The sequence below is a fragment of the Myotis myotis genome, unplaced genomic scaffold (genome assembly GCF_014108235.1).
Source record: "Myotis myotis isolate mMyoMyo1 unplaced genomic scaffold, mMyoMyo1.p scaffold_m19_p_13, whole genome shotgun sequence".
In the NCBI taxonomy this organism is placed as follows: Eukaryota; Metazoa; Chordata; class Mammalia; order Chiroptera; family Vespertilionidae; genus Myotis; species Myotis myotis.
Window position 1 is genome coordinate 3,985,179 of NW_023416317.1, and position 14,839 is coordinate 4,000,017.

The 14,839-nt window shown below is 50.6% G+C and overlaps 1 protein-coding gene across 5 annotated transcripts in view; it reads left to right on the forward strand.

Annotated features, from left to right (window-relative positions):
• EOGT (EGF domain specific O-linked N-acetylglucosamine transferase) overlaps positions 1-14,839 on the forward strand; it is a 42,913-nt gene that overhangs the window by 21,840 nt on the left and 6,234 nt on the right. For all 5 annotated transcript variants that reach the window (XM_036331609.1, XM_036331610.1, XM_036331608.1 and 2 more), the window contains 5 exons: positions 5,346-5,438; positions 5,786-5,857; positions 5,984-6,070; positions 6,926-6,994; positions 12,557-12,618. In XM_036331609.1, coding sequence (XP_036187502.1) covers positions 5,346-5,438; positions 5,786-5,857; positions 5,984-6,070; positions 6,926-6,994; positions 12,557-12,618 — 383 coding nt within the window. The remainder of the gene's footprint in view (positions 1-5,345; positions 5,439-5,785; positions 5,858-5,983; positions 6,071-6,925; positions 6,995-12,556; positions 12,619-14,839) is intronic.

Consider the following 14,839-nt stretch of genomic DNA (forward strand, 5'->3'; position numbering starts at 1 on the left):
TTCCCTGAAGTCTGATGGGACTCGGTTCCCTAAGTCTTGGCCGTGACTGCATCCCTGGTTCTCTGAGTCCGGCTGTGGGTGCGTCCCTGATTCTCTGAGTCTGGCTGTGATTGTGTCCCTGGTTCTCTGAGTCCGGCTCGGGGTGCATCCCTGGTTCTCTGAGTCCGGCTGTGACTGCATCCCTGGTTCTCTGAGTCCGGCTGTGGGTGCGTCCCTGGTTCTCTGAGTCTGGCTGTGACTGCATCCCTGGTTCTCTGAGTCCGGCTGTGGGTGCGTCCCTGGTTCTCTGAGTCTGGCTCAGGGTGCGTCCCTGGTTCTCTGAGTCTGGCCGTGACTGCATCCCTGGTTCTCTGAGTCCGGCTGTGACTGTGTCCCTGGTTCTCTGAGTCCGGCTGTGACTGTGTCCCTGGTTCTCTGAGTCCGGCTGTGACTGTGTCCCTGGTTCTCAGTCCAGCTCGGGGTGCGTCCCTGGTTCTCTGAGTCCGGCTGTGACTGTGTCCCTGGTTCTCTGAGTCCGGCTGTGATTGTGTCCCTGGTTCTCTGAGTCCAGCTCGGGGTGCGTCCCTGGTTCTCTGAGTCCAGCTTGGGGTGCGTCCCTGGTTCTCTGAGTCCCGCTTGGGGTGCGTCCCTGGTTCTTTGAGTCCGGCTCGGGGTGCGTCCCTGGTTCTCTGAGTCCAGCTCGGGGTGCGTCCCTGGTTCTTTGAGTCCGGCTCGGGGTGCGTCCCTGGTTCTCTGAGTCCGGCTCGGGGTGCGTCCCTGGTTCTCTGAGTCCGGCTGTGGGTGCGTCCCTGGTTCTCTGAGTCCAGCTTGGGGTGCGTCCCTGGTTCTTTGAGTCCGGCTCGGGGTGCGTCCCTGGTTCTCTGAGTCCGGCTCGGGGTGCGTCCCTGGTTCTTTGAGTCCGGCTCAGGGTGCGTCCCTGGTTCTTTGAGTCCGGCTTGGGGTGCGTCCCTGGTTTTCTGAGTCCAGCTCAGGGTGCGTCCCTGGTTCTCTGAGTCCGGCTTGGGGTGCATCCCTGGTTCTCTGAGTCCGGCTTGGGGTGCATCCCTGGTTCTCTGAGTCTGGCTGTGGGTGCGTCATGGGTTTACATTTTCCTTGTCCTCCAGTTTTGCTGCCACCAGTTTCATTTCTTGGAAATGTTTCTGTGAGCAAAGGGCACACTGTCTCTTTCTTTCTATCGTTCTGTGTGAGGGCTTCTAGGCCGCGATCGCTGGTCATCGGCAGCCCTGAGGTTACTCAGTGTGGTGGTGCTTTTTAAAAATGACAGCTGGTGTCATCTCCTTTCATACTCACAGCATCAGTGGGCCAGGGCTGAGCAGCCTGTTTCACGGAGGGGAAGCCGAGGTCCGAGCAGCGGGCTGCCCTCCGAGCACAGCCGTGGAGGTGCAGTCAGGTTCCCGTGCGGCCGCTGACCCAGATCTGTGCCTGAAGCCGCAGTGCTGTGTCCCTCCGAGCACAGCCGTGGAGGTGCAGTCAGGTTCCCGTGCGGCCGCTCACCCAGATCTGTGCCTGAAGCCACAGTGCTGTGTCCCTCCGAGCACAGCCGTGGAGGTGCAGTCAGGTTTCCGTGCGGCCGCTGACCCAGATCTGTGCCTGAAGCCGCAGTGCTGTGTCCCTCCGAGCGGGCCCTGCAGAAGCTGGGACGTGGATGGAGGTTCTCCAGACACTTCCCTTCCTCCCAGAGCTTCCTGGACTCTTGCTGCGTGTTTGTCCCTGTCTCCGTCTCGGGCACCGAGCCCTGCGGGGCTGGCTTCACCCCTGGGCTGCTAGGGGAGCGTGCTGCTCAGCCACCGGCTGTTTCCTGGCATGTGTGTCAGGCAGAGGGGCTGGGGCTGTTGGGCAGGCAGGTGGGAGTCGTCCGGCAGGCAGGTGGGTGTCGTCCAGCAGGCAGACACCCTGATGTTACCTCCCTCCTGGCTGCTCTCTGCATCCATTTCAACTCTGCCAACTGGGGCAGAGAGGCCTTTGCCTGCTGCTCACGCCAATTCTCAGGCAGCCAGGTCTGCTGGGTCGCTCGGAATGGAGGCCCACCAAAGGCTGACGGCTGCACCGGGACAGCGGCAAGGCCGCGTGGGGCCACTGCCACCTTCTCTTGCTGGTGAGGCCTTGAAGGAAGCAGCACTGTGACGGGCCGGCTGTGACCTGGAGCCCTGCCAGTGGATGTGCTGCCTTAGCGCCGGTCCCGAGGGCCTCCACGCGCCGGTGCCCAGGGCAGGAGCAGGGAAGTGGCCAGGCCGCAGGTCAGAGCTTGCTGACCTTTACGATCTGCTCCCTGGTGGTCAGTGTGCATCATAGCAACCGGTCATTCAGCAGTTTGGTCAGTTTGCATATTAGCCTTTTATTATATAGGATTGAGCCAGAACTGGGACATTTCACTTTTGGTGGTGTCAAGAAGGGCCTTTCTTAGACTGGCATTGGAGAGACATTGAAGGAAGGAATTATTTTTTTATCACCACATTTAACAGTTCTCAATATTTTTGTTGTGGTTAATCCTCACCTGATATTTTTCCATTGATTTTTTTTTTTGAGAGAGAGTGGAAGGGCGGGAGGAGACAGAGAGAGAGAGAGAGCAACATTGATATGAGAGAGATATTGAAATGTTGATTGGTTGCCTCCCTGCAACCCAGGTACATGCCATTGATAAGGAATTGAATCCAAAACTCTTTGGTGTGCTGGTCAATGCTCTAACCACTGTGAACACCAGCCAAGGCAATAGTTCTCGATAATTCTGAAATACCTCTAAAATGTGCAACATAGCCGAACCGGTTTGGCTCAGTGGATAGAGCGCCGGCCTGCGGACTGAAGGGTCCCAGGTTCGATTCCGGTCAAGGGCATGTACCTTGGTTGCTGGCACATCCCCAGTAGGGGGTGAGCAAGAGGCAGCTGATCGATCTCTCTAATCGATGTTTCTAACTCTCTATCCCTCTCCCTTCTTCTCTGTAAAAAATCAATAAAATATAATAAAAGAAAAAGAATAAAATGTGCAACATAAAAATTTCATAATCTGAAAAAAGTGCTATAAAGATAAAACGATATGAACATAATATATAACCAACTGACACTTTGATATTTCTTATTTCTATTGGCTGATTTTCAATCTAAGTTATACAATTTTAAAATAAAATAAATTAATCTGCCTCCTTTAGCTGATGGATCATGTAATTAATTTCTACTTTTCAAAAATCTAATGCATTTGGTAAATGTACTGGAAAGTACTAGTTTCTGCATGTTCACAGGTTGCGAACGTGGAGTCTGGAACCAAGCAGACTGGGCTCATCCCAGCCCTGCAAACACCAGCTCTACAATTTAGGGAAATTGTGTCTCAGTTTCCTCATCTGTAAAGAGGGGGTAATGATGTTACATAGCTCATTAAGTTTGTGGGCTGGTTTAATCCTATCTAATAAAAGAGTAATATGCAAATTAACCATCACTCCCTCACTCCGTCACAAATATGGCGGCGGCCACGGAGTGAGCAGGAGGCTTGGGTTGCCCCCGGTAATGGAGGAAGCCAAGCTTCCCGCCTGCCCTGGCCGGCCCTGAGCTCCGCTCAAGGCTACAAAGTTTCAATTATAGAAGATAAATAAATCCCAGATACCTGCTTCCAGCCTGCGGCTGTGGCCAGCCTGAAAACGACCATCAGCTCCTCACCCAGGCTGGCCACACTCCCATGGGTGAGGGTCCCCGCTGGGGGGCTTGTCCAGCCCTGAGCTCCTCACCCAGGCTGGCCAGGCACCCCAGTGGGACCCCCCCACCCCCACCCTGAAGGGGCTGTGGCCAGCCTGAAAACAGCCCTCAGCCCTTCACCCAGGATGGGGGTGAGGGTCCCCACTGGGGGTCTTGACCAGCCTGCAAACAGCCATCAGCTGCTCACCCAGGCTGGCCAGGCACCCCAGTGGGGACCCTCACTCTGAAGGTGCTGTGGCGAGCCTGAAAACGGCCCTCAGCCCCTCACCCAGGCTGGCCAGACACCCCAGTGGGATTCCCACCCTGATCCGGGACATCCTTCAGGGCAAACCAGCCAGTCCCCACCCGTGCACCAGGCTTCTATCCTATATAATAAAAGGGTAATATGCAAACTGACCCTAACAGCAGAATGACTGGGAATGACTGGTCACTATGACACACACTGACCACCAGGGGGCAGATGCTCAATGCAGGAGCTGCCCCTGGTGGTCAGTGCGCTCCCATAGGAGGAGCTCTGCTCAGCCACAAGCCAGGCTGACGGCTGCCAGCACAGCAGTGGTGGCGGGAGCCTTCCCGCCTCCTCAGCAGCACTAAGTATGTCCGACTGCAGCTTAGGCCTGCTCCCTGCTGGCAAGTGGACATCCCCCGAGGGCTCCCGGGTTGCCAGAGGGATGTCTGTGTGCTGGTCAATGAACATACGAACATAAGGGGAGCGGGCCTAAGCCAGCAGGTGGACACCCCCCGAGGGGTCCCAGACTGAGAGAGGGCACAGGCTGGGCTGAGGGACTCCCCCGAGTGCACAAATTTTTGTGCACTGGGCCTCTAGTGTGTTAATAATATCAAATGCTTAGAACAGTGCCTGAGACATAGGAACGTGCAAGATGCTATTATTACTTCTCTTATTATTAATGTTAATGGGATGTTATCGTATTACTCATTAGTCAATGGGTAGATCATTTCAGAGTTACACACATTATGTTTTTAATGTTAAAACTTTTCAAAGCATTTTTCTTGCTCTGAAATTTATTTCCAAAGATATTTACCCGAATGGTTTTGTTCACTGAGCATATCAGAGTGTGTGCAAACAGTGGTGTGTGTATGTGTTGTGTGTACTTGTACTGTGGATAGAAAACTCACAGGAAAAAAAAGCCCACAACAGCTGACGTTGCAGACGTGCAAATACTAAGGGTTGGGGTGGAGAAACAAACCGCTCTGAGGAGACTAAGGCGGAAATTGTGGTGATGATTATTATTATTATTTTTAAAATATATTGTATTGAGTTTTTACAGAGAGGAAGGGAGAGGGATAGAGAGTTAGAAACATCAATGAGAGAGAAACATCCATCAGCTGCCTCCTGCACACCCCCTACTGGGGATGTGCCCGCAGCCAAGGTACATGCCCTTGACCAGAATCGAACCTGGGACTCTTCAGTCCACAGGCCGACGCTCTACCCACTGAGCCAAACTGGTCAGGGCTGTGGTGATTCTTTTTGATGACAGTACGTCAATGAGGCCCACGGTGGAAGCTGGTTTTCTTACCTGGACTTCATAGCTTGCTTAGGATGGTTCCTTCTTCACACTCAGGCCAGTGCTGGTGTGTTTTACATTCTCGGAGAGCCACATTGAGCGATTTATTGCCCTGACTTATTTTGTTTCCTCTTTCAGAGCACCTATGGCTACGGGGACCTCTTCTCTGACACGTGGAAGGCATTTACGGATTATGACGTGATTCACCTGAAAACCTATGACTCCAAAAGGGTACTGGAAACCGCCTAAATGTCTATGTTACTTGTCATTGCAGTGACTCACTCATCACGTATATGCCGAATATGGGTTTCTAGTAGCTATTACCATTGATTTCTTACTTTTTAGTTTCCTTTTTGGTAACTGGAATCCTCATTGTTAAACTCTGTAGCTTTTAAAACATTTTTTCATAGCTTTTCCAAAAACACAGATTTCACTTGAATGAAATAGTTTGCTATTCAAAAATATTTTAATGTAAAATAGAGGTTAGTTAAAATTTATTTCCCGTAATTATAAGTGCTGTTTTGGTCTGAAGGGTACACATTGTCTCTTCTGACCTTTTAAAATGTCTTTATCGTCAGGTGTGTTTTAAAGAAGCGATTTTTTCCCTGCTCCCCCGGATGAGATACGGGCTCTTCTATAACACCCCTCTGGTAAGAATGTTATCTGCTGTGAACGTTCATATTTATAAAACTTATTCTTGATCTATTTTACGATAACATTTGTATATAACTTGAGAACCTCTGAAATATTCATTGTCACATGAACTATTATTTTAGATTTCTGGCTGCCACAGCACCGGGCTGTTCCGGGCATTTTCCCAGCATGTGCTACACAGACTGAACGTCACGCAGGAGGGACCCAAGGTAATGGGTCCACAGCCAGTCCTAGAGCAGCCGTGGGCAAACTACCTGTTTGAAATGAATAAAACTAAAAAAAAAAAAAAAGACCGTGCCCTTTTATGTAATGATGTTTACTTTGAATTTATATTAATTCACACAAACACTCCATCCATGCTTTTGTTCCGGCCCTCCAGTCCAGTTTAAGAACCCATTGTGGCCCTCGAGTCAAAAAGTTTGCCCACCCCTGTCCTAGAGTAATGCCGCTTCGCTCAAAGCGTTTCCTTGTACCGTTGATAAGACGCCTAGGAACTTCATTAGCCTGTGGTAACATTGGTTTTGTTATGTGTCGTGTAGCTTAAAGATGATAAGTGAGGACTTACTGCGTTTTGGGTTCTGGGTGGGCTTGACTTTTACCCTGAATAAAAAACCAATACCACCTTTGCAGAAAAGAAATACTCAGAAGACAATGTTTTCTGTGCTAGTTTCTGAACCTGAGTGTTAGAAATCAGATGTCTACAATTTATGAAAGATAAACTAGGGAGAGTGGACGAATGCACTTTCTTTTCTTTCTCTTCCTTTTGCCATATTTCCCCATACAGCCCAAATCCCCATCTGAGCCACACAGCTTCTGCTAAAAAATCTACCCACCCATCCACACAGAAGTGTAATGAACTGGTTTGTCTTCTGTGGCCGAAGGAGATGCATTTTTTATTCCCTGAGAGAACTGTGAAGGAATTAGGCTTAAATTTTTTTTAAAAAGTTCCATAAATGTGTCCTTATTGCGTTTCATCTCTTTGTGAAAATCACATTTTAGGTTTAGGTGTTCACTCACCTGTCCAGGCACAGACAGCATTATTTGGCCTTGCCTTCTGATTACAGGATGGAAAAATCAGAGTCACCATTCTTGCGCGGAGCACAGAGTACCGGAAAATACTCAACCAAAATGAGGTGAGTGTGGGGCATGCATTTTTAACGTCACCACATTGAACTTAACTTCCTCTAACTAGTGTGTTTTATTTTTCACATTGCATTCACTGTTTTGATTGAACTTATTAGCCTTTAGAAAAGTTTGATGGCTACACCCAGTTCATTTATTGGATTTTTACTGAACGGCGCCAAACCACTTGTTAGACTCCCACACTCATTCAACTGCATCAACTCACAGACTGTATTTCACCTCGCCTGAGGCTATGCCTGCATAGCATGGCTGCAGATGTACTCACAGCAGTGAGATTTGCTCCCCAAACATGCACTGAGCACCTGCCATGTGCTGGGTTCTGGTTCTGGGTCAGGTGAGAAATAGGGGAGGACTAGGTTACAGCCCCCGCTTTCTGTAGTTCATTCCTCAGTCTTGGGGAATGGGGGGGATGACTGCTCTAGCTGCTTCCTGCCAAGAGGGGACAGTGAGTCAGGAAGAGTGCAAGAAAGCACAAGAAATATGCTTAGAATACTTGAATACTAGGACTGGACAAGCGAATATCACAACCAGGAAAGGAAAACATTGTTTATGTTCACTCAGTAGCAAGTTAAGACGGGTAACTCAGGTTTCTACAGGCTGGTCCGTATCCTGGGCGGAAGCAGTCCTCTTTCGAGATGCCTGTCTTCTCTTCTTGGCCAGGTGGGGTCCGTCGTCCTGTTTTATGTGAAAGGGGACTCACTAGAGGGACGTCACAGGGTCCCTCCCGCCTAGGTTGTAGCTGACCTCACTGTGGCTTTTCCCAAGTCTTGAGGCCAGATAAAGCAGCACCGGGAGGCTGCACACATTTTATAGTGTCGAATGTTTTTGCAGAATGCTTAAGCGTCCAGACGGCCTCCACTGGAGCTTGCTCTAGGGCAACTGATGAGACCTCATCCCGAGTTAAGTTGGTTTCATGACATAGTCATCCTTTCAGTCTTGCCTTAGACTGAGTTCTCTGTGAAGCATGTAATTCCGAAGGCCTCGCACCTGTCCCGTCTTTCCTGGCTATGCCTGGTGGGAGCACCATCCAGCAACACTGGTGTTTCCCGTTAGTCTCTGGATCGTCCCATTCAAAGGCACAGTTCCTGGGACTCAGGTCCCGGGGGTATGTGGTAAAAGGCTTCTTCTAAGTCTCGAACTGTAAACAGCGACGGCCTCAGATGAGGTGGTAAGCACAGAAAAAGGATCTGGCACCACCAGACGTCTGTCCTCTGCAGTGTGATGGCTCTCAAATCCCATACAAAGCGATCCTCTCCGTCCCGGGCTCCTGCCGTGGCCGCTAGTGTTCCACGGGGATCGACGGGGTCGCGTTCACTGGCCCTCAGGCTCGCAGGGCTCTCCGAAGGGTATCGTCTCAAGTGTGGATGTGAGTGCCTGGACGAAGCTGTGCTCTTCAGCGTTGTGCTCTTGCTGGCCGCGGTCAGCCCAGCCTCCACGGTCACCTTTTGTAGACTTTGTTCAGGGGTTTCTGGTTCAAGGTTGTCTTAGGACTGTAACAGAACCTTGGAGGGCGCGGGCTTGATCTTTTTCTGGTGAGAAAGTCACTTGGGCATTTAATTTTGTCAGTGGATCTCATCCTGACAGGGAATGGGGCATTGGGGCGCACACGGAAGGCTGTGTCTTAAAGGTTTCCCGATGTGATGTGAGTGCCTGGAGGAAGGGCCTGGGGGGTGCTCCCCCAGCTGTGGTAGCCATGGTTTTAGGGGAGAGGGCCTTGTCTGGCATTTAGGACAGAATATGTAGCCACCGTGTCTATTGGAAAGTCTGCGCGTCTCCTTCCCACAGCAGTTGTCACCCAGGGAAATGTCCAGGTCATAGGATCTCGGGGTCGCCCAGGGCCTGTCATGCCTGGTCGTTACCCTCTTGTTTCACATGCATGTTGTTGCTGCCCTAAAGGGGCAGCCCTCGCAGTCGGGGCTCCAGGCCTGGCCCTCGGGTGTTTGCTGGCTCCAGCCAGCGCCTTGCTGGGCCTGAGGGATGCTGGCGGGTGCCGAGCTGAGCAGCTTGCTGTCTCATGTCAGCCTGTGAGTGCAAACACCCTGTCTGGGAAGGGGACGGTGCTCCTGGTTTGGGCCCCTTTATAAAGCCCCGGTGCCAGGTGTCCACTTCCTCAGGGCCCGGATAGCGCACCTTGGGGACCCAGTGCTGTGGGCCTCGTCCTCCCGCGTCTGCGTGGAGCTCGGGCCCCTGCGTGGAGCTCGGGCGCCTGCGTGGAGCTTGGGTGTCCGTGTGGAGCTCGGGTGCCTGCGTGGAGCTTGGCAGCAGTGAGCCAGGCAGGGGCCAGGGCCAGGGGCCAAGGTGGTGCCCAGCCCGCGCTGGCCGAGCGCGCTGCCTGCTGTGGTGTCCACCTGGTGGCTCCTCACAGCCCCTTCTTGTGGACACTCAATTTCCTGAATCGTGCCTCCACTGAGATTTGAACATATGTACAGTAATACTTAGTGTTTCAAGATAGCAACTAGAATTACTTCATTTGTCAAATCTTCCCATGTAATTTTAGTATGTTAAGTAAGCCAAATTAGTTTAAAACTTCTCTTTTATAGGGAGAGAGAACAAATGTTTGAGGCATTATAGGGAATAACCCAAAGCCATTTCCAGGTTAAAAAAAGTCTCCTTTAAAAACCTGGACCCCGGGAATACTGTCAAACATGACCAAAAAGATCATATATCACTGTGACACAATATTAAATTACCCGTTTACTCAAAGTGACAATAAAAGACCTCAGACTGTCGGTAGCTTAGGCTAAGGGCTAACATCTCACTCGCAAGGTGATTCATGTGGGGCTCCCGTTTCTGAAGGACTGCAGAGCTTCAGGCTGAGTGAGATGCTTCTCAGCGGGGGATGGGGACATACGTGCACACACACAGACACAGAGACACACCTACAGTCACAGACACACACACACAGACACAGAGACACACCTACAGTCACAGACACAGACAGACACACAGTCACATACAGATATGCATACACACAGACACACAGACACACAGTCACATACAGATATGCATACAGTCACAGACACAGAGACACAGTCACACACACAGTCACAAACACACAGACACACAGACAGACACAGTGACACAGATAGATAGAAACAGACACAGTCACACACAGGCACACATACAGTCACAGGGACAAACATACAGCCACATACATAGACACACATACAGTCACATACAGACACATAGTCTCACACAAAGACACAGATAGTCACACACAGACACACAGTCATAGACACACAGATACAGACACAGACATACACACAGTGACACAGATAGATACACACAGACACATACACAGACACACAGTCACACACAAAGACACAGTCCCATACAGACACACAGTCACACACAGACACACAAAGTCATAGATATACAGATATAGACACACAGACACACAGTGACGCAGCTAGACACAGACACACACTCACAGAAACACACATACACTCACCACTCACTGCTGCCCACCCAGGACCAGCACCCACGAAGTGGGAGGCCAACCTGGGTGGCCACGCACGTGCTCCCTCGGGGCGGTGGCGGAGGGCTGCTGCGGGCGCCGCCCTGCCCGCATGGCCGGCTGGAGGTGGCTGCAGAGCCTCACCTTCACAGACGCTGGCGCAGACACCTGCCGGTGGAGGCTCTTGCGGAGGAAGGCCCTCAGGGCTGGGGACGCAGCCCCCTCGGCTCCCTAGAGCCCCTCAGGGCCCCCCAAGGGCAGGGCTCTGACCTGCAGGCCTGACAGGTGTTAGACAACCAGGGGACACCCACTGCTTCTTTTCCCGAAAGTGACACTAGAAAGTAGCACGGAGGAGGCAAGCGTCGGGGCAGACAGCCTCCAGCGCCACCTCCTGGGTCTAGGGCAGCCGTGGGCAAACTCCATCCATGCTTTTGTTCTGGCCCTCGGGTCCAGTTTAAGAACCCATTGTGGCCCTTGAGTCAAAAAGTTTGCCCACCCCTGGTCTAGGGCCTCAGGCAGGCAGCCACAGGCCACAGTCCCTTCCTGCCACCCAAGCCGTCACCGAGCGGGGCCGCCTGAATGGTCACCGAGAGCGGCCGCCACCTGAATGGTCACCGAGCGGGGCCGCCGCCTGAATGGTCACCAAGCGGGGCCGCCGCCTGAATGGTCACCGAATGGAGCCGTCGCCCACACAGAAGCCAATGCTATGACCTCGGCTGTGGAGAAAATGGAGGCTTTTTGGCAGATCTTTGGGCAAGGAGGCGGGAGGCGAGGCTCAGGTCTGAGTCCCTGACCCAGGCCCGGTGGGACTTTGGGGGTGTCAGCACCGACTCTTCCTGGAAAATGGACTTTTGCTTCTGAAAGGTCCCCGAGTTCAGGTTCCGGACATGTGGGCCCTTGGAACGGTGCCGTGGGGACAGTGAAGGGTTCACACGTGTTCTGGGGAGCCGCCTACTCCAGGCTTAAACTTTGGATCTGGGACTTGTGAGACCTGGGAAAGGATGTGCAGGGCTGCGCAGTCCGTCCTGCGCTGAGCCTCGGGGCATCACGTACAGGCGCACAGAGCAGTCAGGCTCTGGGGAGGAGTGAAGGCGGATGGAGACCTGCACCTAAGCTGAGAAGGGCCAGCACAATGTAAGGGCATAGTCAGCGAGGCTTTGTAACCGTTGGTGTGCAAATGTGTGCCACCGGCACGGGACACAGGACACAGGACAAAGGGCACAGGACACAGGACACAGGACACAGACACAGGACACAGATACGGGGCACAGGACACAGGACATAGGGTACAGGCACAGGGCACAGGGCATAGGACACAGGCACAGGACACAGGCTCAGGGCACAGATACGGGGCACAGGACACAGGACATAGGGTACAGGACACAGTGCACAGGGTACAGGCACAGGGCACAGGACACAGACACAGGACACAGATACGGGGCACAGGACACAGATACAGGAAACAGGACACAGACACAGGGCTTAAGCCACAGGCGCGGGCATTTGTGAAGAGCCAGGAGTCACAGTGTTGGGTTAAGGTGGCCTAATTCTCAGGGACATAGAAACCCTGGCTTTGATTTTACTAGTAGGTTAATTTGCTTTTTTACCTTCTGTTTGCTAAAAGAACAATTGTTTTTCTGTGTAGAAATATTGAAAATGTTTTTCTGCCAAGAATTCAGTATTTCCAGAGGATGAGGTCCAAAGCACTAATGGTTTGTTTGAAATGAGAAAATGGATAGAAAGAAATTTCTTAACATAATGTCTGGAACCAGTAAGGGCCCAGGAACTACGGGCTGAAACTGGAGGGAAAAACTAGCAAATGGTAGTAGTGAGAGCGGGCACGCAGCCAGCCTCCCTCCGAGCCCTCTGACCCGAACGGGTCCGAGCAGCCTCAGAACCAGCCACTGTGAACTCAGGGAGGTCATGTGTCCAGGGGCGCAGCCCGCACGGGAACTCAGTGAAGGATAGAGCAATAGACCTGAGGCTGTTTAGTACCTGAAAAATATTTTACACGGGAAAGAAGAAATTGAGGACTCAAATATAAGTAAAACTGGGGAAGGAAAACAAATTTCACATGTTTCTGTTGCTTTCGCAGCTCGTGAATGCACTGAAAACGGTCTCCACATTTGAAGTCCAGATTGTCGATTACAAATATAAGTAAGTGGCCAGCACCCTGGGCAGAGCTGGTGTCTGCTTGGATGCGTCGGGGGGAGAGGAGGGTTTCAGACTGGAGTGCTGGCCTCTAGGCTGGTAGGGGCAGCAGAGGCCAGCAGGGAGTGAGGTGGGCAGGCGAGAGGGGCACAGGGCGAGTGCTCTGCGCTGTTCCGGGCCTCATGTTGCTACCTTACTATCTCATTTCTCTTTCTTTCTTTTTAAAAATCTTTATTGTTGAAAGTATTACATAGGCCTCCCTTTCCCCCCCATTAACCTCTTGCAGCCCACTCCCGTCCCCCCCGCCCAAGGCCCTCACCACCACATTGTCTGTGTCCATGGGTTATGAATATATGCAAACAAGTTCATTGGTTGAGCTCTTTCCACCCACTGACCCCACCTTCCCTCTGATGTTCAACAGTCTGTTCATGCTTCTGTGTCTCTGGGTCTATTTTTTTAAAATATATTTTTATTGATTTCAGAGAGGAAAGGAGAGGGAGAGAGAGAGAAAAACATCAATGATGAGAGAGAATCATTGATTGGCTGCCTCCTGTATACCCCCTGCTGGGGATTGAGCCAACAACCTAGGCACGTGCCCTTAGACCGGAATCAAACTTGGGACCCTTCAGGCCACAGGTCAATGCTCTATCCACTGAGCTAAACCAGCCAGGGCGCTAGGTTTATTTTTATTCATCAGTTTATGTGGTTCATTAGATTCCATATATGAGTGAGATCATGTGATATTTCTCTTTCTCTGCTTGGCTTATTTTGCTTAGCATAAGGCTCTCCATGTCCATCCATGCTGTGGTGAATGGTAAAAGTTCTTTTTTACAGCAGCGTAGTATTCCATTGTGTAGATGTACCACAGTTTCTTAATCCACTCATCTGCTGATGGGCACTTAGGCTGTTTCAAAATCTTAGCTATTGTAAATTGTGCTGCTGTGAACATAGGGGATGAGGTCCAAAGCATAGGGGATGAGGTCCTTTCTGATTGGTGTTTCTGATTTATTGGGATATATTCCAGAAGTGGGATTACTGGGTCAAATGGGAGTTCCATTTTTAATTTTTTGAGGAAACTCCATACTGTTTTCCACAGTGGCTGCACCAGCCTGTATTCCCACCAGCAGTGCACGAGGGTTCCTTTTTCTCCGCATCCTCGCCAGCACTTGTCATTTGTTGATTTGTTGATGATGGCCATTTGACAGGTTGCGATGGTATCTCATTCAGATTTGCATCTATCGGATGATTAGTGACTTTGAGCATGTTTTCATATGTCTCTTGGCCTTCTGTGTGTCCACTTTCGAAAAGTGTCAATTTAGGTCCTTTGCCCATTTTTTTGATTGAATTGTTTAACTTCCTTTTGCTAAGTTGTATTAGTTCCCTATAAATTTTGGAGATTAGGCCCTTATCAGCTATAACATTGGCAAATATGTGCTCCCACGCAGTGGGCTTTCTTGTTGTTCTGTTGATGGTTTCTTTTGCTGTGCAGAAGCTTTTTATTTTGATGTAGTCCCATTTGTTTATTTTCTCCTTAGTTCCCATTGTCCTAGGAGCTGTATCGGTAAAGGTATTTTGCTGCCTGTGGATTCTTCTAAGATTTTTATGGTTTCCTGTCTTACGGTTAAGTCCTTTATCCATTTTGAGTTTATTCTTGTATATGGTATAAGTTGGTGGTCTAGTTTCATTTTTTTGTATGTATCTGTCCAATTTTCCCAACACCATTTGTTGAAGAGACTGTTTTGACTGCATTGTATGCTCTTGCCTCCTTTGTCAAAGATTAATTGAGACTAGTAGCTTGGGTCGATTTCTGGGTTCTCTGTTCTTTTCCAGTGATCTATATGCCTGTTCTTATATGAGTACCAGGCTGTTTTGAGCACAGTGGCTTTATAATATAGCTTGATATCTGGTATTGTGATCTCTCCAACTTTGTTCTTCTTTCTAAAGATTGCTGCAGCTATTCAGTTGCTGTCTGTGGGAGCCTGGCCATCGTTTTTGTGCCTCCGCCTCTCCTACCAGTCTCTATGTGGTCTCCGCTTTCTCTTCTCAGTCATCAGGGTTCTCTCTAGCGAGTCTTCCATTGATTATTCAGGAAGTTTTTCTGTATTTTAGCTGTAATTCCAGTTTGGTCCTGGGAGCATGTCCATGCAGCATCCACTTACTCCGCAGCCATTTTTAATCTCTTGGCATTGCTTTTAGTTCAGAGTTTTGTAACTTTCAGCGTCTTGAA